At 46.2% G+C, this 27407-nt stretch overlaps 1 protein-coding gene across 3 annotated transcripts in view; it reads right to left on the bottom strand.

Moving 5' to 3' along the window:
- Positions 1-1774: 1774 nt before the first annotated feature.
- Positions 1775-27407, bottom strand: part of LOC111839650 (histone-lysine N-methyltransferase 2B-like) — a 33223-nt gene continuing 7590 nt past the window's right edge. The window contains exons 2-37 of one of the 3 annotated variants that reach the window (XM_023803735.2): positions 26801-26879; positions 23081-25975; positions 22768-22964; positions 21691-21792; positions 21281-21437; positions 20873-21113; positions 20229-20293; positions 19840-20118; positions 19619-19716; positions 19325-19435; positions 18770-18883; positions 17604-17750; positions 17425-17517; positions 15791-15908; positions 15584-15697; positions 15142-15326; positions 14785-14883; positions 14395-14505; positions 13915-13991; positions 13251-13417; positions 13042-13142; positions 12711-12845; positions 12459-12617; positions 12222-12339; positions 12008-12086; positions 11426-11586; positions 11008-11166; positions 8235-10845; positions 8054-8140; positions 7349-7467; positions 6636-6767; positions 5768-6020; positions 5479-5586; positions 4838-4921; positions 4235-4364; positions 1775-4109 (exon numbers count right to left, since the gene is read on the bottom strand). In XM_023803735.2, the coding sequence (XP_023659503.2) occupies positions 3834-4109; positions 4235-4364; positions 4838-4921; positions 5479-5586; positions 5768-6020; positions 6636-6767; positions 7349-7467; positions 8054-8140; positions 8235-10845; positions 11008-11166; positions 11426-11586; positions 12008-12086; positions 12222-12339; positions 12459-12617; positions 12711-12845; positions 13042-13142; positions 13251-13417; positions 13915-13991; positions 14395-14505; positions 14785-14883; positions 15142-15326; positions 15584-15697; positions 15791-15908; positions 17425-17517; positions 17604-17750; positions 18770-18883; positions 19325-19435; positions 19619-19716; positions 19840-20118; positions 20229-20293; positions 20873-21113; positions 21281-21437; positions 21691-21792; positions 22768-22964; positions 23081-25975; positions 26801-26879 (10161 nt within the window). In that variant the 3' untranslated portion in view covers positions 1775-3833. The remainder of the gene's footprint in view (positions 4110-4234; positions 4365-4837; positions 4922-5478; positions 5587-5767; positions 6021-6635; positions 6768-7348; positions 7468-8053; positions 8141-8234; positions 10846-11007; positions 11167-11425; positions 11587-12007; positions 12087-12221; positions 12340-12458; positions 12618-12710; positions 12846-13041; positions 13143-13250; positions 13418-13914; positions 13992-14394; positions 14506-14784; positions 14884-15141; positions 15327-15583; positions 15698-15790; positions 15909-17424; positions 17518-17603; positions 17751-18769; positions 18884-19324; positions 19436-19618; positions 19717-19839; positions 20119-20228; positions 20294-20872; positions 21114-21280; positions 21438-21690; positions 21793-22767; positions 22965-23080; positions 25976-26800; positions 26880-27407) is intronic. The other 2 variants (XM_023803736.2, XM_023803737.2) reach the window with 2 other exon arrangements.

The raw sequence follows: 27407 nt of genomic DNA, 5'->3' as shown, positions 1-27407 counted from the left end.
CATTGGCGATTGGCTTAATACCTGTCAATCTTCAGTCAATCTTCAATATCCACCTCAATTCCTGCGAGAACAAGAGACGTTTGGAGGTAGGTTTAGCGGTTTAGCCCACGCTTCAGTGCAAAATAACTCCGCTCAGAACAAAAAATGGCGTTCTTCAATGACATTGGGCAGCTGGTGTTGCCCTACTTTATGCGAATTGTTTACATGGATGGATGGATGGATGGATGGATGGAACTTCAACCGGTGGCTTCCCATTGGACAGGACGTGTGGCATCGGAGAGGTTTGGTTGTGACGGTAAATGTTGGATGAAGGTCACTGATTGTGTTAGCTGTTTGGCAGTCGTATTCCAGACGGGCCGTACGTACAAGCTAAGCGCTAGAAAATGCATCTGCGAACGTACAAACGTCGTCATTTAAAAGATTCCTGTAAGAATAAACACAGAAAAAGCTCCACAAGTCATGAAATTAAACTATTTAAGAATTTGAAGGCTGTGTGTTTTTTTTTTCGTTCAAAGCACAAAAGCCATCGCCAGATGTAGTTCATTGTTACGTTTATACATACAACACCTACGGAATAGTACAACTATAAAAATGATATTTTATTGAATTCTGACTGCACTGTTGAAAACATCGAATTCTATATTGTGAACTGCTCATAATCAGCTATGAAACAATTTGAAGACTACCATGTAAAAGACTTTACCAGAATATGGTAAACTGGCTATTAAGGCAATTACTAGCTAATAATGTAATAAACACCAACGTTAGCAAGTGGAAGCTTATTTGTAGGTGCAAATAAGCAATGATTCCACTTTAAGGTCGGCTTATATGTAGAAACTGATCAGCCAATTAAATGGGTTAATGCGGCCGTTTTCAGATGTTATATTACATTACATCGTTATATGATATGGTGCCTGTCAGGTTCTAACAAGGGTTTCCGGAATTCCCGCCAGCCTCCATTCTGACAATGTCCCTGTACATACTGGACTAGAAATAACAGCATGGATTGTATGAACCCACCGCAGTTCTGTGGGCTTGTGGCTACATTGTGACCTCTTACGCCACCATGCCGCCCACAGATATAGGATGAACACACACACACGCGCACAAATATGTGCCATAGCATGTGCATTTATTGTTTGCTGTAGGGGGCAGTGCGGAGTAGTTTTTTTTTCCGAAAAAAACTGAATGTAAATGTTGCATTGTGTGTGCCATGTTACATTAGGCCACTTAAAATTAATAAATTGTTTTACATGACTCAAACTTCTAAAATATTGGTGAGTAGGGGATTTTATATTTTTAGCGAAAAGACGAACGGCAACAGAGATATACTAAAACTAGAAAATTAAACTTTATTCTGTCAGTGTCTCAACATTTTAAACTCTCAACAGTGCAAACAATAAAAAGTGGAAAAATCCGAGGCTGACATTCAAGATTTTTCACTTACGGCTGCCAGTTTGAGAGAAACACAAGATTATTTCAAACGACGTACGTGCGTATTGACGATCTCTGCGTATTGACAATCTCTGACAGTTTTTGAGGTGAAAAAAACGGATTTTTTGAAAAATATAAAATATTAAAAAAATCGAGGCGGCACCAAAAAATTGAGGCGGGCGGCCATGTAAAACAATTTATTAATTTTAAGTGGCCTTATACACTTTAGGTATTTTTTTTTCATTATTTTGAAATCAATAACAGTAAGGTATTAAAAACCCAAAGTTTAAGAATAATCAACGGCAAAAGACCAATTTGAAATGAACCATTCTTACAACACTTATAAAATTTTCTTCAAACCACATCTTTATTAAGCATAGAACGTCATAAATAAAAAAGTGCATAGAAAAATTTAACAGGTTTAGAAATTTTGTATACAACTATATACAGACAAAGTTTCTTTATACAAGGTGACTAAACCTAGTTTCACTTAAGACTTTGTATTAAAATAAGTCTTCACTGGTGCACAAGTTTACTGACAGTACTAAGACTTCCCCAGAATGCAAGATACACTGATTACGCATCCTCACTGCACTCAGCCATGACAGATCGAGGAGACATTTGCAGCTATCTCCTACTGAGGTAGAGTCCCTGCAGCAGACCGAGAGAACCCCAGCGGATGGAAGGGCTCAGAACAGGCGCACACACCGGCTGGGAAACGGGAGAAAGCCGCCCGAGGTTGGCCCCTCCCTACCTGCACGCTCATTGTGGCAGTTGTGCGTTCAGCATTGAGAGAGAGGAAACCAGGAACCTATCACAGCAGAAAATGTCCGAAAAAAAAGAATAAAAGACCTATGTCCTAGATTACATTAACTCACCAAGAAACACACTAGTTGTAACATTTCTAAAAGGTGAATTACACAATGTCGTATTATGTATGAGTTAAAGAAAACTTGGGAATTACCAGGTGTTGCTATACAAACCTAAAAAGTGGAAAACATGAGGCGGTTGCTTCCCCTGATTCTCCCACTGCTTACGGGGATAACACACCAGCCTGCCCTCACCCCAGTGCTGAGCTCAGAGGGGGCCAAATTCACATCTCATTGGTTTTTCAAATACTTGATTTTAAACGCAAGGTACAGCCAGGCTTTAAGATACAAACAAGCAGTTTAAAACCTAAAATGTAATTTGCTTCTGGACACTGCATTCAGAATTGAGCAGCTCGATGCTACAGCTCACTGCTGGACCCTCAACGAGCGTCGGAGGGACGGCAGGGGATGCGGGGAGTCAGGGCCGGGGTCAGCTGGACCCATTTTCAGGGGCCACGGGGCCTGGCCGTCTGGTCCATCCTTCCCTGCATTCGCTAGAGATTCAAGGTCAGTGCATTCCTTAAATAAGGTGCTTTTTAAAACTTAGTTCTCTGACAATTTATTTTTACTACTTTGATTAGGTAATCCTGAGGTCTTAGAGAAAAAATGCTGTACAATGTACATTTTTACAGCGGCATTAGGCTTTTGAAATAATTAGACTTCGATAATGATGGCGGAGTCAGCAAAACGATACCATGGAGAGAAGGCATGGCTCAAAGGGAAGAGTGACAAAGCAGGCCTGTCACAGCTCTAAGCCAGCGGTCATCCTCACCATTCAGTCCTTTGAATGAAATCTAGCCCCACTAAAGCTCACACATCACAAGGGAAACTTGGGGGGGGGGGGGCTCTTAACTGCCTACAGAATTAAAAGTACAAGTATTAAGCATTGCAAAAAAGAGGTGGCAAGCTTTTATATATTTAAATTACACAATCCTAGAAGCCCAAAATATCCTAGTAACCAGAGGATTTTAAGTATGTACTGCAGCTAATGATTGATCCCTTGCACCCCTGACAAACGTCTAATAAAAATTTAAAATGGTGGGATAACATTATTGTGGAGGCCCAAGCATGGTGGAAGTCAAGCAATGAGTTTTTTGCCCAGTCTAGTGTTAATAGCTAGTGCTATTTTGGTATTTACCAAGATATATCAGCAAAGATCGAAGAGAACAGTCTGTCATGCAAAAAAAATAAAAAATTATTATACTTCTGCTGTTGGCTGATTTTTTTGCAGATGAACTTTGAGTTTATGTCCGAAAGAAAGAGCAGACAGAATGGAAGATGACAAACGGCAGGTTAAAAAGTTACATGCCACAGAGTCCTGCTTACAGGGGCCGCAGTGCAGGGGTGTATGTGTGCCTGGTCAAGCCGCCCACACCTTGGACGCAGAGACATTCTCCCCCCAGTCTAAACAGCTCAGGGGCTCTCACTCCGAATTTAAAACATTCATAGTGTGGCCCTGTTCTGCATATAGTCCTCGTTCGCCACCCTGTCCTCTACTCTCAGTGTAAAACCATTCAGCCCTTCTGGGGCCTAGTTGAGGAAATGCCTGCATCGCTTTGCACCACAGTTACAACCCAACTTGTTGCTCGCGTCCTCGATGGGAAACTTGTAGTCGTAAGTGAGCTCCTCGCCGCGATAGATCTTGCGCAGTGCGAAGATGACGATGTGCTTCTGGCCCTCCACGTTGATGACACGCGAGTAGCAGTTGGGCTCGCAGGAGTGGTTGATGAAGCGTGCCGCGTTGCCGTGCATGGTGGCGTCCACCACCTCGAAGTCATCCATGCGGAACATGTAGCAGCCAATGCCCTGTAGAGACCAGAACAGTTTATAGGGTTACAAGACAAAATAAACTGACATTTTACATTAATTCAAAGACAGTTTGCAGCTATCCTGGGCTTCAGCCAATCACATCGTCTGCTGTGACGGCTCACCTTGCTCTCATAGTATTTCTCGCGCTTGTCTGTCAGCACTGCGCGTATGACAGTGCCAGAATACTCAATGACCATTTCTCCTGCATCAATGTTCCTCTTGCAGAACAAGCCTCTACCATGAATAGCAGATCTGATGGAGGGGGAAAAAACACAAAGTTACACAAAGCAAGACAACTGGTTATTTTTATGCTTCACACTGGCCAGGCTGTTACTACGTCTGAACGCACAGGGGAGCCGCCATTATAGCGAGCCTGTCAGCTTGGCAAAGACTCTGACAAGGACCTACTGCGGTACCTATAAAAGTCATGTCAAAAAGAAGATGCTTCTATCCAGAATGATACACTCGACAGCTGGGTCACCTACTATCCCTGCAGCAGCTGGGGTTAGTTAAAGGTCTTGCCGAAGGGCTCAGTTCATCACGCCTTGTGTATAACAACACAAAGCATCAACCATAATACTGTGGTCAGGAAACATCTGAGGGTGTGACAGGCGATTTCCAGCCAGCACTCATGCTCTTTAAAGCATTCTCCTAGACGCTCTTAGGATTTCACAGGCACTGTTTGTCAATGTCGCGATTTGCAAGCTAAAAGTCAATGTGTGCACCTGTACACCCCAACAGCCTCCTTGGACGTCCTCTCCAAGTGCCGGAAACGCATGGCCATGGGCAGCTCCAGGCTGGTGGCACGCCTGCGCAAGCAGGGAGAGCAACATTCTGTCATGCTAGTGCAACTAATACCTACAATAATTGACATGGCAGACAGACACACAGACGGAGACACAGACAGAGACACAGACAGAGACACAGACAGAGACACAGACAGAGACACAGACAGAGACACAGACAGAGACACAGACAGAGACACAGACAGAGACACAGACAGAGACACAGACAGAGACACAGACAGAGACACAGACAGAGACACAGACAGACAGACAGAGACACAGACAGACAGACAGAGACACAGACAGACAGACAGAGACACAGACAGACAGACAGAGACACAGACAGACAGACAGAGACAGACAGACAATGAATGAATGATATCTTAAGGTGCCTTTCAGGACACTCGAGGTTTCCTCACACAAAAATTCAGACAATGACACAATAACACCAACAGAATCCAAAAACACCCCATTCTGTATGTCTGCCCAAAGTGAGGAAGCCAGTTGCAGGTACTGAGAATAAAGAGCTGCGATGGCAGATGTCGCCTTAGTTGAAGATGCTCTCCGTAAGCTAAAACAACCTGGTGGACTTGAGCAGGACGTCATCTTCTTCCTCATCGTAGGGCCCTGGGTCTGGCAGCTGCCGGTGTTGGGAGGCCAGGAAGTTGAACATATCAAAAGTTGACTTTCTATAAGCAGAAAGCAAAAAAGGTGAACAACCCATTCATACTCGATAATACAAATCAATCTTGTAATAAATCTTTGCATTAAAAATAGTGAATTGTATGTCTGGCTGCCTAACTGTTCCCAAAGGATACACCAAAATACCAGCCGAAGATGGCATCCCGAGAGCACGGCCCAGTGGCTTACCGCAGGTAGACCTCGGAGCGGGCACAGCCTGTAGGGTTGATGGGAAGTTCCTCCTCCTGGTTCTCCTGCTTGTGGAAGCGGAAGCTGTGCTTTCGGCAGCGAGCGGCGCCCTGCAGTTGCTCCAGCAGGAAGATGACGGCGTCGTGCACGACCCCGAGCATGCGTGCCCCGTTCCTGCCCATGAAGGAGAGCTGCGGGAGCAGACAGCCTGCACGGGCCTCCAGCACACCCTCGATCACAGCCTTCCACGCCACTGCGGACACAGAGCCACACGTATTCATGGCCAGTAGCTACCAATTCACAAGGCCCCCCCCTTAGAAAAGACAATGCATCAAGAGATGCAGGTTCAAAGTCTGAGAAGACAATAGTGGAAAAAATCAGAAGTGAGATCAAAGCTAAACTACAGCCAGTCTGCATCATGAAAGGAGCAGAGGCAGGAACGCTATGAAAGTCAGGGCTTGTGGCCAGCAACCCTCCTGCAGAAAGGTCACACTCATGCTTGCATGTCAGAGCAGCCAGTCTCTGATACATGTACTACGGTGACTGTACTGGACTTAAACACAATGAAACGTCAGCTTGTCTTACTGCTACATTCCGACGGCAGGGTCAGAATTTGGCAAAAACACCCATGAATCCATGGATCCAACCTGCCTTGTGTCAACAGTTCAGGTGAGCAATGCTTGCAATGCTGGGGGAATGATTTCTTGACTCACAATTAAACATGCAAACTCCATACGCAGAGAGAGGAGGGAGGATTGAGAGTGAGAAGGTAATGCTGCAGATCAGACTTTTCTTAAAAATGTAACCTTCTGCTGGAGTTGCCAGGCCCAGCATTCGGTGCTGGCTTAAGGTGGCTCCTGCTATTCACCTTCAATGGTGTCGGCCTCCACACTGAAGCCGTCTTCACTTGTGATCTGGAAGCGAAGGTGCGGCCTCTCATGGCCGTTGAGCTGTTGCTCTTCCGGGTCAGAGGTCGCTTCATCAGAACTGGATGCTGCACCTGCGGGAGAGGATGCCCGTGTCAATGCAGCGGAGTGTAACGGTTAAACAAAAGGGAATTAAAATATCTGCTCCTTTAGGATAAATCATTTCTTTCAGAAAATAAATAAAGACATTGTAAAGTTCTAAAGACATTAACTTGTGGCGATTGAAAAGAAAATCCTACGGTAAATAATATTTAAAAGTTCTTTGGATGCATTTAAAACCAACTGTTTAGGTGTATATTATGAATCTTATTTTTTTTAAATTAAATGAATTAAAACGGTCTAAAGAAATTAACCATGATGAAAAGATTGGCTGAATAATTTCATTTTTGGAGGACCTTGTTTTTTCTCTTGGTTTTTAATCTTCTTATGAAATTGCAATTAAATGACTAAATTGGAATTTAAAGAAAAAAAAAAGAAAAAAAAAAACTGGGGGTGGGGGGAGGGGCCGTTGCTCGCTTAAGCCACCATAACCTGCATCGCTGGCCTCGCTTTCGCTTCCATCAGCGACAGCGTCCCACTGCGCCATGCCAGATGGCCACTTCGGCCTAAGGAAACACTTCAGCGAGAGGGGAGACCAAACAGAGCTGAAACCCACCAGAGTAACTGCCCCAGTCGATAGGGCCAGTGCGCCTGGAGCAGTCCAGGGATAAGGCTTTGGCTTGGCTGCTGTGGTTCCCCTGGGCCGAACTGGACGTATGATCACCGGGGTCAATTCTGCATCGTATACAGAAAACACATCGAAACTATGGTGCATCTCAAACCTCTCGCAGCTGTTACATGTGAAGGTGCCAGAACTAGTGTGAAAACCGGCGTACAACGAAGTTACTTTACACTCTACAGGGGACATTCCTGAGGTCACCATGGGGTTACCCCACTGGACCATTATAACATGCTTCATTCTACTACAGAAGCTCCAAGATGCAGCTCTAATCAAATGCAAATAGCAACTGTGCACAAACAGGAAGCCCTGGAATCAATTCCCGCAGGATCTCTATGCAAGTACAACAAATAAAGATTAAGATTCACATTCAACATTATTGCAGGATTAATTCAGACTTTTTTGTTTATTGTGTTTAGCTTAATTCTTAAATCCTTCAAGGAATTAAACAGAGAAAAGTCACCTAAGCAAGTCACCATTCTCCCTAACTACTACGAGTCAGTGTATCATGTATGCACTGAAAGCTGCACATGGCAGCCCTGAAACAGGAGGTAAAGGGTTTTCAAACACACAGGACTCCTGTGGGGACCCTCTCTCAGGGACACAGGGATGTAGAGAGAAATTACCGCCATGTCTGCTCACCTCATCTCCTCCAAGCTGTCCTTCTCCGGCTTCGCACGATCCGGCAGGTTCTTCACACTCGGTGCTTTCATCCGAACTCCGCTGGACCTGCAACGAAGGCAGCAACATTCCCGCATGAAGCAGTCAGCCGCAGACATGCCAGGAGTGAGAATGCGACGCCCTTCCTTCAGCACGGCCTCACCTGCCCGCACCGCTGGCGCTCCCCAACTCCGGTACATTACTGTGCTCTAGCTTCAAGTCAGACTTTGGCTTCTTACTACCGGCGCGGTCGGACAGAGAGGACACCCGTTTGACGCGAGCGTGAGGACGCGGCCCGACCACTGCAGGCTTCGACTCCTTGAAAAGGGTTGGTTGAAGCGGCACAGAGCCTAGCGCCTGAACCTTGCTTTGGACAGGATTAACGTGAAACTGAGGGGGGCCAAGGATACGAGCCGGGGAAGGATTAAGGGTAACGGAGACACCACCAGCATGAGCGGTGGATTCATGCCTGTCTGAGATAGCAGCTGTCAAGCTTCCTGGAGTTATTTCAGTTCTTTTTCTCCGTTGCTTCTTGTCTTTAGGCACCAGGACTTCAGGGGACTGTGCCCTTGCGGCTCCAAGGCTGCTGTAAGTGACGATATGGCGGCTTGAGGGCGGACTGGCCATGACCGGCTGTGAAATCTGACTAGTGCAGCCGCGTGATGGGGAGCTGACACTGGACGCCTGAAAGGTGCCATTTTCCGATTCCTTGAGAAAAAATTGACCAACGCTATTGACAAGCAAAACCGAATTAGTGCTAACAAGGCTTCTTCCCATGTGGATGGTGTGACCTGGCACTACCTGAGTAACCAGCTGAGGTCGTGTCTCTACTACAGCCTTAGAGACACTGACACTAACAGGAATCGCAACCCCACCTGAAATTTCCTCTTGCACTGGTGCAGCGTTGTACCCATTAATGACGACAGGTAATGAAATTTTGGTGCCCAGTCTTGCAAAAGAACTGGTAGTTACGGAGTGGGATGGTGACAGAATAGTGACAGTTGAGACAGATGTGCCAACGTGAGACGGCGGCGCAGTCAACGACCCGTAAGTGTTAAACTGCACTTTTAACGGCCTGGCCTGAGATGAGCAGCTAGTGGAAGCGGAAGGCAGGCTTCTGCTGGAAGAGGGCTGACTGGGCGGCTCTCGGGATTGTTTCAGTGGGGACTGAAACACAGGCACAACTAACCCAGAAGATGAATCAAGAGCAACGTAGGGGCGAGATGTGAATTTGGAAGAGGGTGTGGGAATTGGTAACGGTGTGCTGGTGTTCACGAGCGCCGGACTGGGGCTGGGAGGCACAGTCTCGCACACAAAAGGCCCAGTGCTGGGATCCAAGACAATTTTACCATCTACTTCTGTGAGCTGACTGCCATTTGAAATCCTGTCACATACTGTGCCTACTTCAGTAAGAAACAAACGTTCTGACTGCCTGCCACTTTCCAGGCCTGAAGCAAGGCCAGGGATCACCCCTGGCTCATTCACAAACAATGTTTCCTGCACCACAGAACTATTCGTAATGGTCTCAGTAAGCGTTTGTTCTTTGTGTAATATCAGATCAGCGGCAGCATAAACCCCATCACTGTTATCTACAGACAACTGTTGTGGTGAAGGACGATAATCAGAGCTACATTCAGTCAAAATAACAGCCTCGGTAGCTGAATTTTGAGTTCCGACTGCAGGCAGTGAAATGGAACCATCCCTTCTGATGGGCTCATCTTTTCCAAAGGTCACAGGATGGAGGTCCTGCGACAGAGCCCCTGAAAAATGGGATTTTACTTCAGGCAAGGGCACGACCTCTTCACAAACAGTAGTAGCAGCTTCTCTGTAGTTTTCTCTGCTTTTCTGTGAAATATCTGCAGCCGGTTGTGTGGGGAGCTGTGTCTGTGCTTGCTTTGTACTCTTTAAGCTTTGATTCTCATCATTACTTGAGTCGCTTTCAGTTCCATCATCGGCACCATCCAACTGTGGTATAGATCCAGAGGAAGGGAGTGCAACATCTGGATCCCTGGAAGATGCGTATGTGATCTCGGTGCGCTGGAAATTAACATATGTCTGCCGATCTTCATCACACAAGGCGCTCTCACCCTGCGCTCTGGCAGGGGTCACGGACAGGGGAGAAACCTGGACAGCTGCGGGTCTTTCCGCAGCAGTGTTTTCACCATCCCGGAGCCACCCTGAGCTGAGCTGCCCTTCCCTATCCACCGCAAGGTGACCCTCACGTTGCAGCACATCATCCAAGTCTAAATTAGCACTAAACAGTGAGGCTGCAGGCATCTCAGGTTCAAAGGGCAGCTGTGAGATGTTTTCATGAGCCAAAGCACTGCTCACTGGGGATAACAAGGTCCTGTTCGCTTCTGTAATGTCTCCTGTCTCTGGTGAAGTTAGGAAGCCATGAGGACCTTCTGAAGTATCTAGCTGACCCATTTTCTGGGGACATGAGAGATAAGAGCGAGCAGTGCTGGATGACGAGAGAATACCTGGACGTGGACGTTGGGGAAGAAGCACAGAAGGTGCTCGCGCAATGTCACCGACACTATGAGGTGAGGCCCCTCTATCGGAACACTGAAAAGACGTCAGCTGGCTCTCAGCTTCATCAAGAGAAGCACTAGCACTAATCTTGGAGGGCGAGCCGCCCTCAATGCGGAATCCCGAGGAAGAGGACTCGAACCGGCTTTGTGCACCGCGGGGGACACTGCAATGGCGACGCATCCGGCGCGCTTCCTCCAGATCGCTGACGGTCAGCACGTGGTGACTCTTTGTTGACGAGTTCCCTGGAGGTCGAAAATGTTACAATTACTTACGGCCACACAAACTGTTACACTGATCATCTGCTGCAGCTTTAAGCAAGAGATACTTTAATAAAGACAATGGTTTAAAGAACAGGGCACTGTGATGCAGGGCTCATGATGTATTGGTCAGATTACAATGGGTACCTGGGAAGGGTAAGGGGCGGGGCGTCCCCCCCGCTGGCCTCCTGCTCTGGGGATACGCCGGGGGTCTGTGCAGAGCCCCCACTTTCGGCTGAGTGGCTGGGCTGTCGGCACGTGTGTCGCTCATTACGGGAATTTTCGCTTCATCTGAAGCTTCACATTCTGGGGGGAAAAGAACGGATGAACTTAACATGAAATTGTACTCTGGCACTCACCTGCAATGGGGCTACCTATGAGGGAAGATCTTAAATCTCCAAAATATGGAAGCAGGACTACAAGCTTAACATCAATTACTCATTTGACTGCAAAGCAGTGCTCTCATTTAAAACCATCGTTAAGCAGAACCAGCACTAAAATATGTAGAGACGCTGAAAAGTCGTCGCAGGATTATGTGATATTAAAATGAAGCATGAGGCCTAACCTGAAGAGTGACTGGGACTGTGTGCGATGGTCTGATTCTCTCCTTGGTCGCTAGTGTCCTCCACCAGCTTCTCCAGCAGAGGAGGCCGCACCTCTTTTACGGTGAAGGTGTATCTACACCGACGGCGAGGATCCACCGTGCTCCAGTACCAACGAGAGCATCTAGGGGATGAGAAGGGTTACAGGAAAAGGGGGGGGGAATGTTTCTGCCCAGCAAATGAACAGAGCTGTGTTTGTATATAATATAGATAAAAATTAGCTTGGGGAACATAGTTACTTTAGACTCAGACTAAAACATACAGCCTGTTAAACATCATCTGCTTTGGCACAAGATAAACACATGCGATGGAAAAAAACTACAAACTACACATTAAATTTATGCTTGAATTAATACAGAAATTTACTAGACTGAAAATGTGAGAATTACAGAACACTTGTAAAAGATAATTAAAACATTATTTAATTCAAAACATTTTCAATGGGAAATTTATGTAAATTATCAGATGCTGTTGCACCCCTAAAGCATGCCTCTGCAGGCGGTCCATAGACGAAGGTGAGAGACACAGACAAAGGAAAAACTCACTGATAACCAACTGGAAAGAGTTTTCCCTGACTTGCAGATACTTCAGTCAAAATTCCCAGTTTCTGAATAGTTAAAGAACCTGCAAGCAGAGCAACCATGAAGAAGCACAAAACAGCAAAAATTACATAACGCTCATGCAGGTCTCAGGTCAGTTGGTAAATTCTAACACAAAACAATGCCTTCATTTTTTTAATATAAATATGTGATAACTCACCAATCATCATATTAATACATTCTGGCTCCAAACCAGTGAGGAACTTTCTGCGGAGACTGATTCCCTCAAAATCCACAAAGACCCGACGAAGAACTTCAAATCCGTCCTCAGTAACCATCTACCCATTAAGACAAGAAGGAACTATTCATGATTACAGTGATGGAGAGCAGGTGCCGACACAGACAGGCAGGGAGACAAAGACGGACAGAGAGGGAGGGAGACAGGGAAAAAGATTACCTTGTCACTAATGAGGTCCCGGTGTTTGTAGCAGAAAACCCTCTTGTCATCCTGGAACACGCAGTTGTGTGTACGTGCACACATGAAGTGGTAATTACTCTGACACGACGTCAGGCAGCAACCCACTGTGGCCCCAGTCTGGTGACAGCCCTCACATCTCTGAAGACATCAACAGGAAAAGCGTCAGGCAGAGCGTGATACGGAGCGCACACGGATAAACTGGAGGAGACCTGGCAGTTCATTCAGTCGTACCATAAGGCGCCCCCTGGTGACTGCGCTGTGCACATGCATCAGTGAGCCATCATCTTCAAAGACCTCCGCAGACCAAAGCGAGCAGTTCACATGTGCCCACTCATTCTGGCCCAGATACAACAACCTTCCTGCATCCTGCAGAAACACAAACAGAACAGACCTGATCTGCTGCCCTGCTCTCCAGCTTGAACCAGTACTTAATGCTTCAGTGCACAGAATTCATGAAGCATGAAGTATGTAAGGAACAGCTTTCTTTGAAAATGGCAGCACTGCGCATTCATACAATCGATGCACAGTACTGCGCGCAACAGATCTCCCACTGTGAGCTCACGTTGGGTTTGGCGTCTCCGTATTTCTGACACAAGGCACACTGTCTCTCATCTTCCTTGGACCAGTCATCTTCAACACTGGATGAGATATTTTCCATTTTTCCTAGCGGGGAAAGAAGTGATAATTAAAATAAGTGACCCAGGGGACTATGCTGGGGATTTCTGTTTAAAATAAGAAATTCCAGTGATTTCAACAGGGGCAAAGCCAAACCTTGGAATCTGCGGCCAGACCCGCTAAGATCTCTGGGGTCGCTGGTGGCAGCAGCATGTGTCTCGAGGCCCCCCCTAGCCCTGCCGGAGGCTTGGCCCTCCCTCACTCGCCACTGAGCATAAACATGCTCAGAAGAGGGGGGCGGGACGGCATAAGGCAGCATGCCGCTGTGGGGGAAGCAGAGAGTGGGTAATTGGCCCACACCAAACATGGACTTACTGAAATTTTGTACCAAGTGAAAAATGTACAGATCCTGAACAGCACATAACATCTATTCTACATGTAAGCATACATGTGCAAGGTTCAACTAGCCAGAAAGCAAACTGCACAAAGACGAGCGGTTTACAGCAACCTCATTTTGTATTATAATCAATTTACAGCTGATAAAGGTGACTATTCGCGGCTTTGCTGATTAATAAAGCAGTCAAAGTAATAAAGCAGTTAGTTAAAGTGTCTTGCTTAAAGTAGTTAAATGCCAGTGCTAATCAGGCGATCCCAACACTGTATAAACCCATTAATTACATAAAAATGTTTCCATTGACGTACCCTAATCAAGCAACATCTTGAAAATTTACTGGACATAAAAATCTACCTATATCTGTGTTGAATTTGGAAAAGCAGCTCTAGACTTGTGAAAATATCGCTGTAAAGCTATATAACATACTTCAAAACATCTTTAGAGCGAGGATCCCACTCTTTAGCATCCTGGCTACTGAACCATGGAAATTCCTCCTCCATGAGCTGTGGAAAAAGTAGACAAAACCATTAAAACTGCATAGCATTCAAACATTGCTGACCCCAAGGAATGCTGGGAGATAGAAAAAAAAAATCCTCTAACTCGTTAAAGATAAGTCAGATGTAACACTCTTTCTGAGGGTTAGCGGTAATGTAGGTGTGCAGCAGAATTACACCAATCTGCTGAATTGCTAAATATCAACCAGCATTTGGACTGGATTGGACTGATTTTATTTAGTGAAGCATCACAAGCTACAGAACAGCGAATACAAACCCAAGTTTACTGCATTCTTCTCCGACCCTGGAAGTATGACATATTAGTCCCATCCCACACCTGAGGGTATCTGTTACATTATGTTGTGAGCTTTTCCCCAGTCCCGAGTGCAGGGGCCGCGACGTGAGCCCTCACATGTAAGTAGAAGGACCTGGCCAGAGCCGAGGAGTTCTGCTCCCACGGAAGAGCATCCTCCTCCTCCAGCCACTTCTGGAACATCTGGATCATGTCCTCGTGGAACAGCTCCTAGCAGAGAAGAGGGAGACTCATCAGGCACTGTCCAGGGGAGCCTACAGACTGTGCCCAAATCAGGACTCAAAGGACTCAAAAATACGGCCAATCTGATTATCCCTCTCGGAAACACATCCACTTTAACGTACAGCCTGTCTAAGTCGGGGTTAGAGTGTTTCTGAAAGAGGCCTGTGGCTGTAACACTTCTGTCTTGCCGACATTAAGCATTATTGGAACATCAGACCCCTATATCTAAAGGGTGATATTGAGCATAAATAAGGCACAGGAACTCACCAGGGTAGAGTAAAATCCGTCCTCAAATTTCATGTTGACTGTCTGGAGATCAACGGCCAGCTGATCCTTTAAATTCAGAGGGTCAGGCAGCGGGGTGGACTGCACAGAGCACGAAGCAGGGAGGAAGAGGCGTGTAAACAGCAAGGAGACACCAGAGGATACAGGGCAGCCTCTTAAAGCACATTTATATAGGCGAAAAACCGCACAAAAGTGAACTGGGAACAATTATGTGCATCACATTCTGAGACTTCGCGAGTTTTTCAAAATCCCCCATTTGGTATGAAGAGAGTGAACAGGCAGCCGGCAGCACGGCTCAGCAGCGAGCAGTTAGGGCCCCCCGAGAGGCCGGAGCCGCACCTCGCGGTGGCACAGCAGGTGCTGCGTCAGACTGGAGTTCCTCATACTGGCCAGCAGCTTGCCCAGCCGCTCCTTCAGCTCCGACATCAGCTGCTCTCTCCATGTGCTGGCCTGGTCGTGACTGCAGGGCTCACAGATGTACACCACGCTATCTGGCAGGCTGGACAGCATTTTGTACAAGTCATCTGCAAGAGAGATACATCATTAATCAACCAACTTAACCTATTACACCAGTGTTTCCCAACCCGGACTCCCAGACACTCCACATTTTTGCTCTCTCCCAGCACCCTACCAGACTGGTGGTCCCTGGGGTTGGGAAACAATGTATTAAACCTGAAACTGTACTGAATGTAAAAGGCAATGATGCGAATGCTGGCAAATCAAATGGGAGACAGGAGGCCCTATATAGAGCATCTAGGGTCACTGTATGCTGGACACCCACCTGACAAGCTCTCACACTTGGCATGAACCCAGTGGCTGCACTCAGCACACTGGATCATCTGGCTGGTATAGTCGTCATCCTCATAACACCCGAAACAGACAGGGCAGAAATTGCCTGCACAAGGATGGACAAGCCTGTCATTTCCTGCACTTTACTGGACAGCAGTGCAGCAGCACAGTACCGTCTGAATGTTTGGACGGGGTTCACCTTGCTCATAGAGTTTTTTGCAGTCGGGACACAGATCCTTCTCATGGTTCCATTCGGTCTCCCAGTTTGTCCCTGGAGTAGCTCCACAGCTTTTGCAGCGCACACACGTCATGCAGACCTGCGGACAGGTGGGGAGGTCTGTGCAGCAAGCTTCATATAACACACCGCTGCAGGTCCTCTGCTATCCGAGCATCATCCACACAAAACTCCACTGCAGGTCCTCTGCTATCCGAGCATCATCCATACAAAACTCCACTGCAGGTCCTCTGCTATCCGAGCATCATCCATACAAAACTCCACTGCAGGTCCTCTGCTATCCGAGCATCATCCATACAAAACTCCACTGCAGGTCCTCTGCTATCCGAGCATCATCCATACAAAACACCGCTGCAGGTCCTCTGCTATCCGAGCATCATCCATACAAAACTCCACTGCAGGTCCTCTGCTATCCGAGCATCATCCATACAAAACTCCACTGCAGGTCCTCTGCTATCCGAGCATCATCCATACAAAACTCCACTGCAGGTCCTCTGCTATCCGAGCATCATCCATACAAAACTCCACTGCAGGTCCTCTGCTATCCGAGCATCATCCACACAAAACTCCGCTGCAGGTCCTCTGCTATCCGAGCATCATCCATATAAAACTCCACTGCAGGTCCTCTGCTATCCGAGCATCATCCACACAAAACTCCACTGCAGGTCCTCTGCTATCCGAGCATCATCCATACAAAACTCCACTGCAGGTCCTCTGCTATCCGAGCATCATCCATACAAAACACCGCTGCAGGTCCTCTGCTATCCGAGCATCATCCATACAAAACTCCACTGCAGGTCCTCTGCTATCCGAGCATCATCCATACAAAACTCCACTGCAGGTCCTCTGCTATCCGAGCATCATCCATACAAAACTCCACTGCAGGTCCTCTGCTATCCGAGCATCATCCATACAAAACTCCACTGCAGGTCCTCTGCTATCCGAGCATCATCCATACAACACACCGCCGCAGGTCCTCTGCTATCCGAGCATCATCCACACAACACACCGCTGCAGGTCCTCTGCTATCAGAGTATCATTTCAAAAATGCAGAATCTAAGAACTTCCTTCTGAATGTTTTTAGGACAAATTCCTGAGACTGTTCTAGATACAATGAGTGTTAACATGCAGAAACATGCATACACAGGGTCTGTCACGTGAAGGCTGTGCCCATGACTGCACCGGTCGCCCCAAAGGACTGGGCCTGGGTATGCGTTGCCCACAGGCTACGGAAATGCTAAAACACCCCAATAATTAACTTGTCTGATTCAACCAATCAGAATAAGGTGACTCATGGTTGAGATTAATTCTGCCCACGTTACATTTACATTGGGCTAAGGTGAGCAAACCACTTGCTTTAACATGCATTAGGTACAGGGTACAGGCTATGCAAGTTTCAGAACAACATTTATTGCTTTCCAGTATAAATACATCACTTATTGCAATTAACTCTAAGACAACAGCTTTCTGAAGATCACTATGCAAATTTGAAATATTCTCTCACAAGCAAAAATATACAGCATGAAAATGAACTGCAGAACACTACTGCAAATAGTCAGAGTGCCCCCCCCCCAGCTCACCAGCTTCTAAGCACTTACCCAAGCCTTTTTCCATTTGCTGGGGTTCGGGTAATTCGGGCCCAGACAGGAAGGATGATAGCAATTCTGACACCTTTCACACTCTATTAGGGCCTACAAAACACAACAGCCATTCTGAGATGCAGGACGTGAGGAGAGAACATGGCCGCTTCAGCTCCACGCAAACGCAGCACCTCTACCTTGGAGTGCTTGTTTCGGCGGCCGCACACATGGCAGAATTTGCATCGCCGGCAGCACCACTTGTCTTTGTTCTCCACTAGAGGGCGCTCCTCTGGCTCCAGGCAGAACCAGTGAAAGGGTTCACAGCACACCTGACAAAACAACATCTACAAAGAGGACACAATCATATGAAACATTTATTTACACGTATCTGGTGTTTCAAAAAAAATGTCCCAGTTTACCATAAGTCAGTGCTCAACACCAATTAACAGTGCGCTAAACTCAAACCAATAACATTACTGCAGTATCCTTTAACAGTTAACCCCAAAATGGACAATTTTTATACTTTTAGGTACAGTACTAAGGGGTCTGGTTGAAAAATAACAACCAATCTACCTGTTATCTATGCATGGAAATGTATGGAGATATAAACGGCTCACTGGTAACACTAGACAATCTTGCAAGATTTAATCTATTACACAAGTAAATCAAGAAGTTAGTTCACACGTTGGATACCTCGGGACAGTTGGCTGACTGCAGTTAGAGCTCTGAAGCTGCTAGAAACGCTATCAAACTCCTTCATTTGAATGTAAATCTATCAGAAGTGCGAAGCACAGAACCACTCGCTGGAGCTGCACACCAGTGATACAATCGCATATTACATTAAATACAAAGTTCTTTGGTTGGTCTTTGTGACGATAAGCAAGTATGTAAAATACTTTCAATCGTCAAGGCCAAATTTTGTTGGTAGATGACAGATTCAAACATGGCTAAAATCAAGGACAAAACTGTGCAACAAACTGACGTTTACAGTATTTATACTAAAGCCGATTTGATATCCGTTCACGCTCTTGCCATCAGGCAGAAACTGAGAACCATCCAGGCTCACATCTCAAGAATGAGGAGCAGGTTCTATCCGCGAGCTGTTCCCCTGCTGAAGCAGCAATGATCAGTCCTGCCTGCTGTACTGCCCGTATCTCACTGCCATGTCACTGCGTCTTCAGCACTGCTGCCACGCTCTCAGACCTGTTGTTACTGCTCGTTCACCTCAGGGTTTTGCACATTAATCCACACCAAGCCCACTCTTTCCAAGATGCCCCTTCCACATCAGGCACTGCACTTGGCACTGCACTCAGCACTGCCCCCGGTCAGTGGCCCGCGCCTGTGACGCCGTTCACAGTAGTACCTGGTGCTGGCCTTTGCTGGCACAGAGCAGGCAGAGGATTGGCGGGATAACGGGGAGAGACGTGAGGACGCTGAGTCCCCCCAGGAGCCAGACGTTCTGGATGCTGCAGTCCTCCTGCAGGCCAGTGCACAGTGAGTCAGGGCAGCATTCTCACATCTACAGCAATCTATGTGTATCTACAGGAAATTCGCAGTGAAACGCTGCATTCTACTATTTTTCTTTAAACCTTTTCAGTTCAAAATTAACTTGTACGACAAACTGATGTAAAGTGAAACAACCTAAAAACTGAAAGAGAACAAAAGTGTTGTCAAACTTCAGACATGCTAAAAGAGACATACGCAGAAGGAGCGGTCTACATCCTCAATCCTTTAATGGTCACATTCTGCACACACTTCAGGCTTGCAGTTCCTGCATGATTTTAAATAGGACCGAAGCTGTTCTGCCAGCAGAGGATGGACCCGCCCCTCAGTGTTAATGCACTGTTAGGTGCCCAGTCCTAGGTGAGATAGGACACCATGTGAGAAAACAAGCCGATTTCAGAGGAAGGGCGCCTACCTTAAAGTCGACACAGATCTTGTGTGTGGATTCGGGGGGCTCTTGCTCCCGTTGGGAGAAACCGTTAGCCAGGGCAGCAAGAACACTGGCTGGCGTCTGCTCTAACGGACCCTGCAGATGGGGTGACGGCAACAGCAGTGAGGGCACTGACCGCCCGCCTCTCCTCGCAAGATTGCCAGACCAGTTATACTTATTAGCAAACGCAAAGAAACCTCAGACATGTAGCTGTATCTGTAGAATTCCCACACGTGTAAGTGAGGAGGCGATGATGTAAATAGGTAACAGGGGTCTCACCCGCTCCATCCTGCGACGCCCCACTGGTCCCCGTGAGGCGCAGGGGCGGCGCTGACGAGCGCAGTCTCCATCTGGAGTGTCATGGCGTGGTGTACCCTCTGCAAGAAACAAAAACCACAAAGCAAGCTCAGACTTCCCAGAAGTGCTACTTAAAAGCACTACAATGGCTGGGCAAAAGGCAACCCTGCTTCGCCCAGCAGGAGCCCCTCCTGTACTCGTACCTTGAGTGCGTGAGGACAGAGCCCTCCGTTTGCTGGGGGAGACATAAAAGGGGCGTCCCACGAGCTCCAGGTCTGAGTCGGAGTCGGAGGGCAGCAGGTCGCAGTAGGAGCGTGGCTTCACGCCGCGCAGAGGCTGCCTCCTCACAGAGGCGCTCTGACTGTCAGCAGGAGGCGCTAGTGCAGCTCCTGTCTTTCCTTCACCTTCCTTGCCCTCTTCTTCACCCTCTTCCTCACTAGACAGGCACGCACTGACTGTTGACCATGGGCGCTTTATCTGCTCTGTAGTAAAAGACAGTCGAGTGATTCTTTGTGCTTTTAAGAAGAGGCACTTCTGTCAGAGTAGAACCGGTGCACACGTGCTGACAGACGGTAATGTAGGACGTACATACCCTTGTAGAGTTTGTATCCGAGCCGCTGGGCTTTGCGGGCTTCGATCCGAGCACATCGCTTATACCTAAGACAGACCTCGGTCAGTTTTCATGGATATCAATAACTGTATTATCTCAAATGATTATTTTACTGTATTTTTTTAGCTTGTTGTTTCTGCAGTGTTGACCATATTATTTATGTGCTCTGGCTGTCATCGTCAGCCATCTTGGGCAGGTCTCCCTCATAAAGATATTGCAAATATCAACAAGACTAACTTCATTAAATAAGAGGGTTTTCTTAAATAATTTTCTGGTCCCAAAACCTCTAAGATCACTGCTTCAAACCAGGAGTCATTTTTAAACAGACTGATTCCATGTAATCAAGTGCTCATCTCTCACGCTGAAGAAATGTTAACACATTGTATAAATTCACATACATCAGTCATTCCTCACTTCCCTTCGCACCCTCAGCAGAGCACAATTTCCTCACCATTCGTTTTACGCCTACCATGTGACCAAAAAAGCAACCCCTTGATTCCTATTCTGCAGAAATCACATTCAATAAGATCGTTCCTTGTAATGTCGTTAATAAAGCATTTCTTACTAGCGTCAGAGTGCCAAGCGCATATTACTGGCTCCACGTGTCACACGGCGACCGCACTTACACACAGCACTGCCGCTTTGTGTTGGGTCCCCCGAATTTGGGCTTGTCCAGGCAGTTCATGCACCTGCCGCAGTCATCCTCATGAAGGCAGCCCTTGCACTTCCCACACCTGCGAGAGCGGTTCCCCGAGGGCCCGTAGTCGCGGCCAAATCGGCCTGACGCTCCCCTGCCGGGCTTCCGCACCTTGGAGACCTTGCAGTCCTGCAGGACGGGGCTTTCCGGCTCTGAGGGCGAGCCCAGCTCTGGCACAGGGGAAAGTCACAGCTGAGTACACTGGGCCCGGAAAAACTGCACTGTACAGTTAGCAACAGATGAATTCTTCACATAGAAAAACTGTTACTGTATCTGGTGTTGAACTGCATTACTAAGGCCTACACCTCCTTATAAGAGCCTTCAGGAAGCCCCTCACCTTCAACTGCAGTAAAGGGCGTGATGCCATCCCGTTCATGCAGTGGCAGGGCGCTGAGCCTTGGCACGTCGTCGGGCACCAGGGCGCGAGGCTGTCCCAGCGCCACGGCAGCATCGCGGCACACGTGCTTGATCCGTGGCCCCCCCGGAGCCCGAGACTTCAGGACAAAAGCACGTAATGATAGATTAATGACTAAAAGGGGACGAGTGCTTTAAAGTATTACAACAGGCAGGTAGGTGATAGAGAGCTAATTTTATTTTCCAGTAAATACAACATACATAACACAAAATATTGAGGAGCACCAAGGCACAAACAGAGGAATTAATCATCCAGCCTTGAAAGTGTGGCGTGGCCCCACTAGCTCAGCCACCAACCGGCCCCCGCACGTGCAGGCGCGCACTTCTCCATACCTCAGTAGACAGCTCTGTGAGCGAGGTTTTCATCTCTCCTCTCTTCACATCTTCTGACTCCTTATCATGGTTTCCGACACTGGCAGATTGGGACAGGAGCTGCTGAGATACCAAAGCAGACTCAGCACCGGTAACCTTGCTCATGAAAATCTTACCAATTCATGAAGAATGCAAAGGATGAAAATCCCTACAGCAAACATTCCTGTAAATGACTTATGACAGAAAATGCTTTGGGAGTCACCATACTAGGATGTAAAGTAACTATTTCGACCCAAGACTAAACAAGTATCTTTCAACTTTGCAAGAAGAACTGACAGGACCTTACTGTACCAATAGGATAACTGGCCTGTGAATATGGCTGCAAGAGGTTTGAATAACAGCAGGGAGAAGGGGGCTTCAACTAGGTGTCAATCTCAGACACTTAAGAGGGAGAAATGTAAAATCTACAATTTTATATTGCTGCATGCTTTTGGATACACTGTTATAGCTTCTTATATATTTGAAGATATAAGCAAAGGGTGGGTAAAATTCTACATAAGAGCAAAAACTCAGCAGGAAAATTGTAGGGTTACTTTAAGAAAATGTGATACATCAAAAATAAATACTGTATACAGTCGTCCCCCGTTTATCGCAGAATTTCCGCGAAGTAGGATTCTTTATTTCTTTATTATTCGGCTGCACCTGGCGTTGAAGGATTTGCGGGGGTGATCGAATACATAGGCCTACAGTCCACACGTACAGTAATTTTCATTGTAATTGTAATACAGAGGTGTATAATTGACTCAGACAACCGAGCGCACGCTGTATCATTTTCACTATCAACTTTTTTTTTTCTTTTTTCTATCAACTTTTTAATGAATAAATGTATTTGAAAAACACCGCGATAGTGAAGCCGCGAAAGTCAAAGTAAAACTAGTAAAACTGAAATTTTACCAAGTGATTTTCTGTTAACTTAAGAAAAACTGAAATCACTTTAATAAAACAAAATAAATATAAAAAAAAGTTTGCCTCTTGTTTGCTGAGCCCGATCCAATAAAAAAATAAAATAAAATTGTATTAATACAAACATCAGATCACCTGAGAGGATTTCAGCTGCTTCTGCTGGTCGATCTTCATAAGCTGGACCTTTGCTTTTCTGAGCAAATGCAGCATCTTCTTGTTGGCACCAGTAAGACAGGACCTGTGTGAAGTGCTCTTGTTCTTCTTCACTCGCTCAGCTTTTGAACTCTGATTTATTTCTGGGTCCTCCGACACACTCAGTGGAATATATTCCCCTAAAAAGAGAAGATTTCCGTGTCACTCAGATGAGCTAACATAAAGCCTCAACCAACCAAGAGAACAAATGCAGAGAAACTTAACCCCACATAAGCATTAGAAGCAGAATGCTTACCCTTCACACTCTGCCGTGCAGAATATTCGTTTACGTTCATCTCTTCGTGTTCCAGCGCTGCTTCGTATTCCAGCCAGGACGACTTGCGGTGGGCACCACGCAGGTGCACAGCTACTCTCCGCACAACGCCGGGGGAATCCATATCCTCCATTTTCAGCTTGGCTTTCTTTTTTTTGAGTGAGGAGGATTCTTTCAGACTGGAGTCCTGGACATCAGCTTCATTTTGTTCCACCAGCTCAGAATCCAGCCTGCATGTTTTGTAAAACGGTTCTTTCACCTTCTTCTGACCCTGAGATAGCTTCTTTCGCTTTTCAGGGACTTTTAAATGCATTTCACCTTTACTGGAGGCAATATCGTTTGCAGCATTAAGATTTGGGTCCTGAAATGCATCTTCAGAGAAGGGGTTTCTACTGTCTTGACCTTTCAGTTGGTTTAAGGTAAATATCTCCGCGGTTGATTCTTCCAGGTCAAGCCACGTGAAATTCGGCTCCCGCAGCACAGACCTCCGCTTTCGTGGCAGGCTGCTAGGGGCTGGGTCAGAAGGTCTTGGGTCACAGTCAGAACCTATCAATTGGGAAACTTCTGCATCTTCAGACTCAAACAAGGATTCCTTTAAAAAATCCTCCTGCTGAGACAGGTCAGGAAATAAGTCCTCAGCAGCAGAAGTGCCAAGTGTGCCGGATGGGGCTTGCAGAAAAGGAGACGCTTTTTTTGGATAAATCCTGGGAGGCAGTACAGACATGTCCTCATCATCCATAAACCTCTTTGGTGTCTTGATCACTCGAGAGGACCGAGCACTAACCACAGGCATGATGAAGTGCCGCGTGCTCTTCAGACATCCACCTTGCTGGGCCTCTCTGGATAGCATCTGCTGGTCCTGTTCCATCTGGTCCTTTGCCGCCTCTTTAATTGTATCTTCAGTTGCATCGAGATCCACAGAGGTAAATGTAACCTGTCTGCGTCTGCTGCGCTTTACCTTTTGGCTGGAATTTTCCGTTGAAGCTTTGTTAAAACCCAACTTCCTTCGATACCCAAATACTGACTTGCGTCGCTTCTGTTTGATGGGCTTTTCCCCAGAATGCGTTTCTGCTTGCTCAGCTAACGCCGACTCCAATGCAAGAATTCCTCTGTCTTCCGCAACTGGAATCTCTGAATCTATCCGCGGTTCAGTCTCCGCCACAGAAGATGCATATTCAACAGAATCTGTCGGCATCGAAAATTCACTCTTAATTTCTGGTAAGGACTTTTTATCATCTGAAAGTTCACCAGTTTTCTCATCAGGTTCAGACGATTCTTTTCTCAGACCTTGAGGACATGATAAACAAACCACATTTTCCTTCTGCTTTGGTTTTCTCTGCGTTCGCCTCTTATGCCCAGGTTTTCTTCGTAGAGAAGGGAGATTTCTTTTAGCTAGTTTAGGAGCAGCTTTAGGAACGTGCGGACAAGTGACTTCAGAGAAGGTTGACCAATCCTGTGGGTCTTCACTGATATTTTTCATCACAAGATCTTTATCCACTAAAGCAGTGCCTACCTGCTGGATCAAAAGCGATGGCTGTAAAGTTTGTTTGTCCGATGACGAAACCACTTTGAGCTTTAGCGGTGAAACAACAACTTTTCCTACTACAAAGTCTCCTTCAGAACACGCCTCCATCATCTCCTCCATTTCAAGCCCGATGGAGTCTGTACCAGTATCTTCCGGCACCAGTGTTATTCCCCTCTGAGAGAGGCCCAGAGCGGCATCTTTATGGCCAGTTTGCTCTGTATGTAAAACTACATCTTGGCTCTTCTCCTCATCTTCCTTCCGCCCAGCCTTAACACTGTTCCTAGATTCTTGCACCCTCACCGCTTTCTTCTTACCCTTCATTAATGTCAGAGTCCATATAAATTTGCTTTGCTTCTTCCGTGAAAATCCCTTTAAACTACTGCTCCTCAGGCTGGGTTTAACTGGACTTGAGAAAAGTGCTTTAGAACTTCTCACCCTCTTTAGTTTCAGTCCAGGAACTGATGTGTCTGGATTCACAGCAGTGGACACACTTTCCGCTCCTTGAGTAGCACGACTTTCAGGGCCCTGTTTATGCTGCCTCGTACTTCCTTGATTTCGCTTCCCTGTTCTGATGACCAATTCGGAATCTTCAGCATCTTTAGAAGATAGTTCTTCCTTGCTTTCTTCTGTATTCTCGCCTTCTAGTGCTTCTGTCAAATGCTGATTGAGTTCCAGGCCCAGGGCAGACCGATTACATTGTGTCTGCTTGTCTGGACCGACATCTACAGTGTTTAGCTTCTTAGTTTTCCCAGCTTTATTTTTAATTTGGGATACAGGGCATTTGTTTTTGGGTACAAATTCACATCGCGGTAAAGAGATTTTACATTTCTGATCGACAAACTCACCTTTGGACCCTCTCCTGCCACTGTTAAATTTAGTTCCCTTACTTGTTAATCCACTGCCCAGCTTAGTTTTTGGGGACACTAGTTTAATACGATCTCTATCTTTTGAAAGTTTGCCTACCCCAGTATTTCCTTTTTTTGTTACAACTATGTTGCCCACGACCTGGTCCTCAGACCTTTTCGTACGTTTCTGAATGGGACTAATGTCCTTACGGCCCTTCTTTGCAGCCAGCTTCAGAGTAATCTTGGATGTTGACTTTCCTCTTTGCAAACCCTGAGCAGACCGAACTCCAAGCTGCATCCCTTTGATCTTTGTCTGTTTAGGGTTATTACTTTTTGTTGAGTTCCTGCGGTTGTTCCGAGGCTTAGCTGTTAAAGAAACCTGCTTTGTCCCCTGTGATGGCTTTGATCCCTTTTTGGGAGCCCGCGACTCGGTGCTGGTTTCTAAGTCCGGTGCCGGAGGAGGCTTCTGTTGGGTTCGCTTGAAGACTTTTTTTTTCGGAGAATGGCCTGAAATAGGGAAGGGTGGGGGGACAAAGTGAGACCATTACTCAGTTAAATTTTACTGCATGTTTCTTTTGATAAAACACATGATATTCTGCCACCCCGGTTTCACAATTGCAATACTAGATCTGATACAGGTGGAAATAAAACATCAGCAGCAGTATGAGGCTTCGACTGCCCAGCTGCCAAAAATTTCAGCCACTCTAAACAAACTGGTACTGATCATATTGTTGCAGTCTTTTCTAAAATGTAAAAATTGCCAAGTAGCAGGAGATGAAGCAACAAGAATGGTTCAAAACCAGTCACGAGTACAACTTTATCAATGGACACCGCTTTCGGACCAAACAATGAAATCTACCCAAAAAATATGGTCAGAATGCAGAACACATATCAAATTATCATGTCCGTACCACAGACTTAGATGTGATTCAGATAACTTTTATTATCCCACAGAAAATCGCTTAATTGGTTTTCCATCTGTGTAAAAACACTTTTTAAAAAAAGGTAGCACTCATTTGTCCAAAATGTGAATACCAGCCAGGCCCAGTACAAAGCATGCTTATCCAATGTTTCAGTCCTGTTTTCCCCTACGTGCAGCTGGGAAATTCTACCCGGCATTAGTGCGCGTTCAAGCGAGAGGAAAAAAGCTTGACCTGCCGTTCACCACTCATCGGTGTCATCTGGTGTTCACACAAATACTACACAATCTTAAGATAAATTATTATAGGTTCTTATATATTGAAAGATATGAACAAAGTGCAGGTATTTGCTGGGACCAAAATTTCCAATAAACGTGTGTGTCTTAGAAGTGGAGGCTTCTTCATTACTTACTTATAGAAAAACGATGACCTGAGCGTAGTGGACTAGGGATGTTTTCAGTCTCGGTTTCAAACCCCTTAAAATCTTCTCCCTGAAGAAATAAAAACATATAAGTATTAAGAACACAGAACAATACAGCATATATTAGGGCTGCACAATGAATCGTTTTTAAATCGCTATATCAATTCATACCCCTATACAATCCCATTTTCACATGACACTTCTGCCATGTCTGTATTAGCAGGGAAATTGGCTGCATCAAACCAAGCGCTCACTTTTTCTCCATAAACTGTATCAACAAATGACAGGACTGCATTACACCATGTGACAAACTATACAGGAAGAGGGGGGGGATATGAAAAGAAATATATAATGTGAGCCAAAATGCAAAGAAAACAAGACAAAAATGATGCAGACCCAAGACGACCTTTCCAGTGATGACGAGGAAGAGCAAAGAAATTTTTCCGACCCCAGTTCGCTCATACCAAAAAAGGGAGGTATTATGATTAAGAGAAGATAAGGTTTATGTTTAGTATTTCTTGCAGTTGGAAATGAAGTTGTTTGTCAAAAAGTATGTCCTTTCTGTTCTGCAAAGGTTTGACAGTCCCATTTCAGTAAT

The sequence above is a fragment of the Paramormyrops kingsleyae genome, chromosome 23 (genome assembly GCF_048594095.1).
Source record: "Paramormyrops kingsleyae isolate MSU_618 chromosome 23, PKINGS_0.4, whole genome shotgun sequence".
Classification (NCBI taxonomy): Eukaryota; Metazoa; Chordata; class Actinopteri; order Osteoglossiformes; family Mormyridae; genus Paramormyrops; species Paramormyrops kingsleyae.
This window is presented reverse-complemented; position numbering and strand designations above follow the sequence as displayed.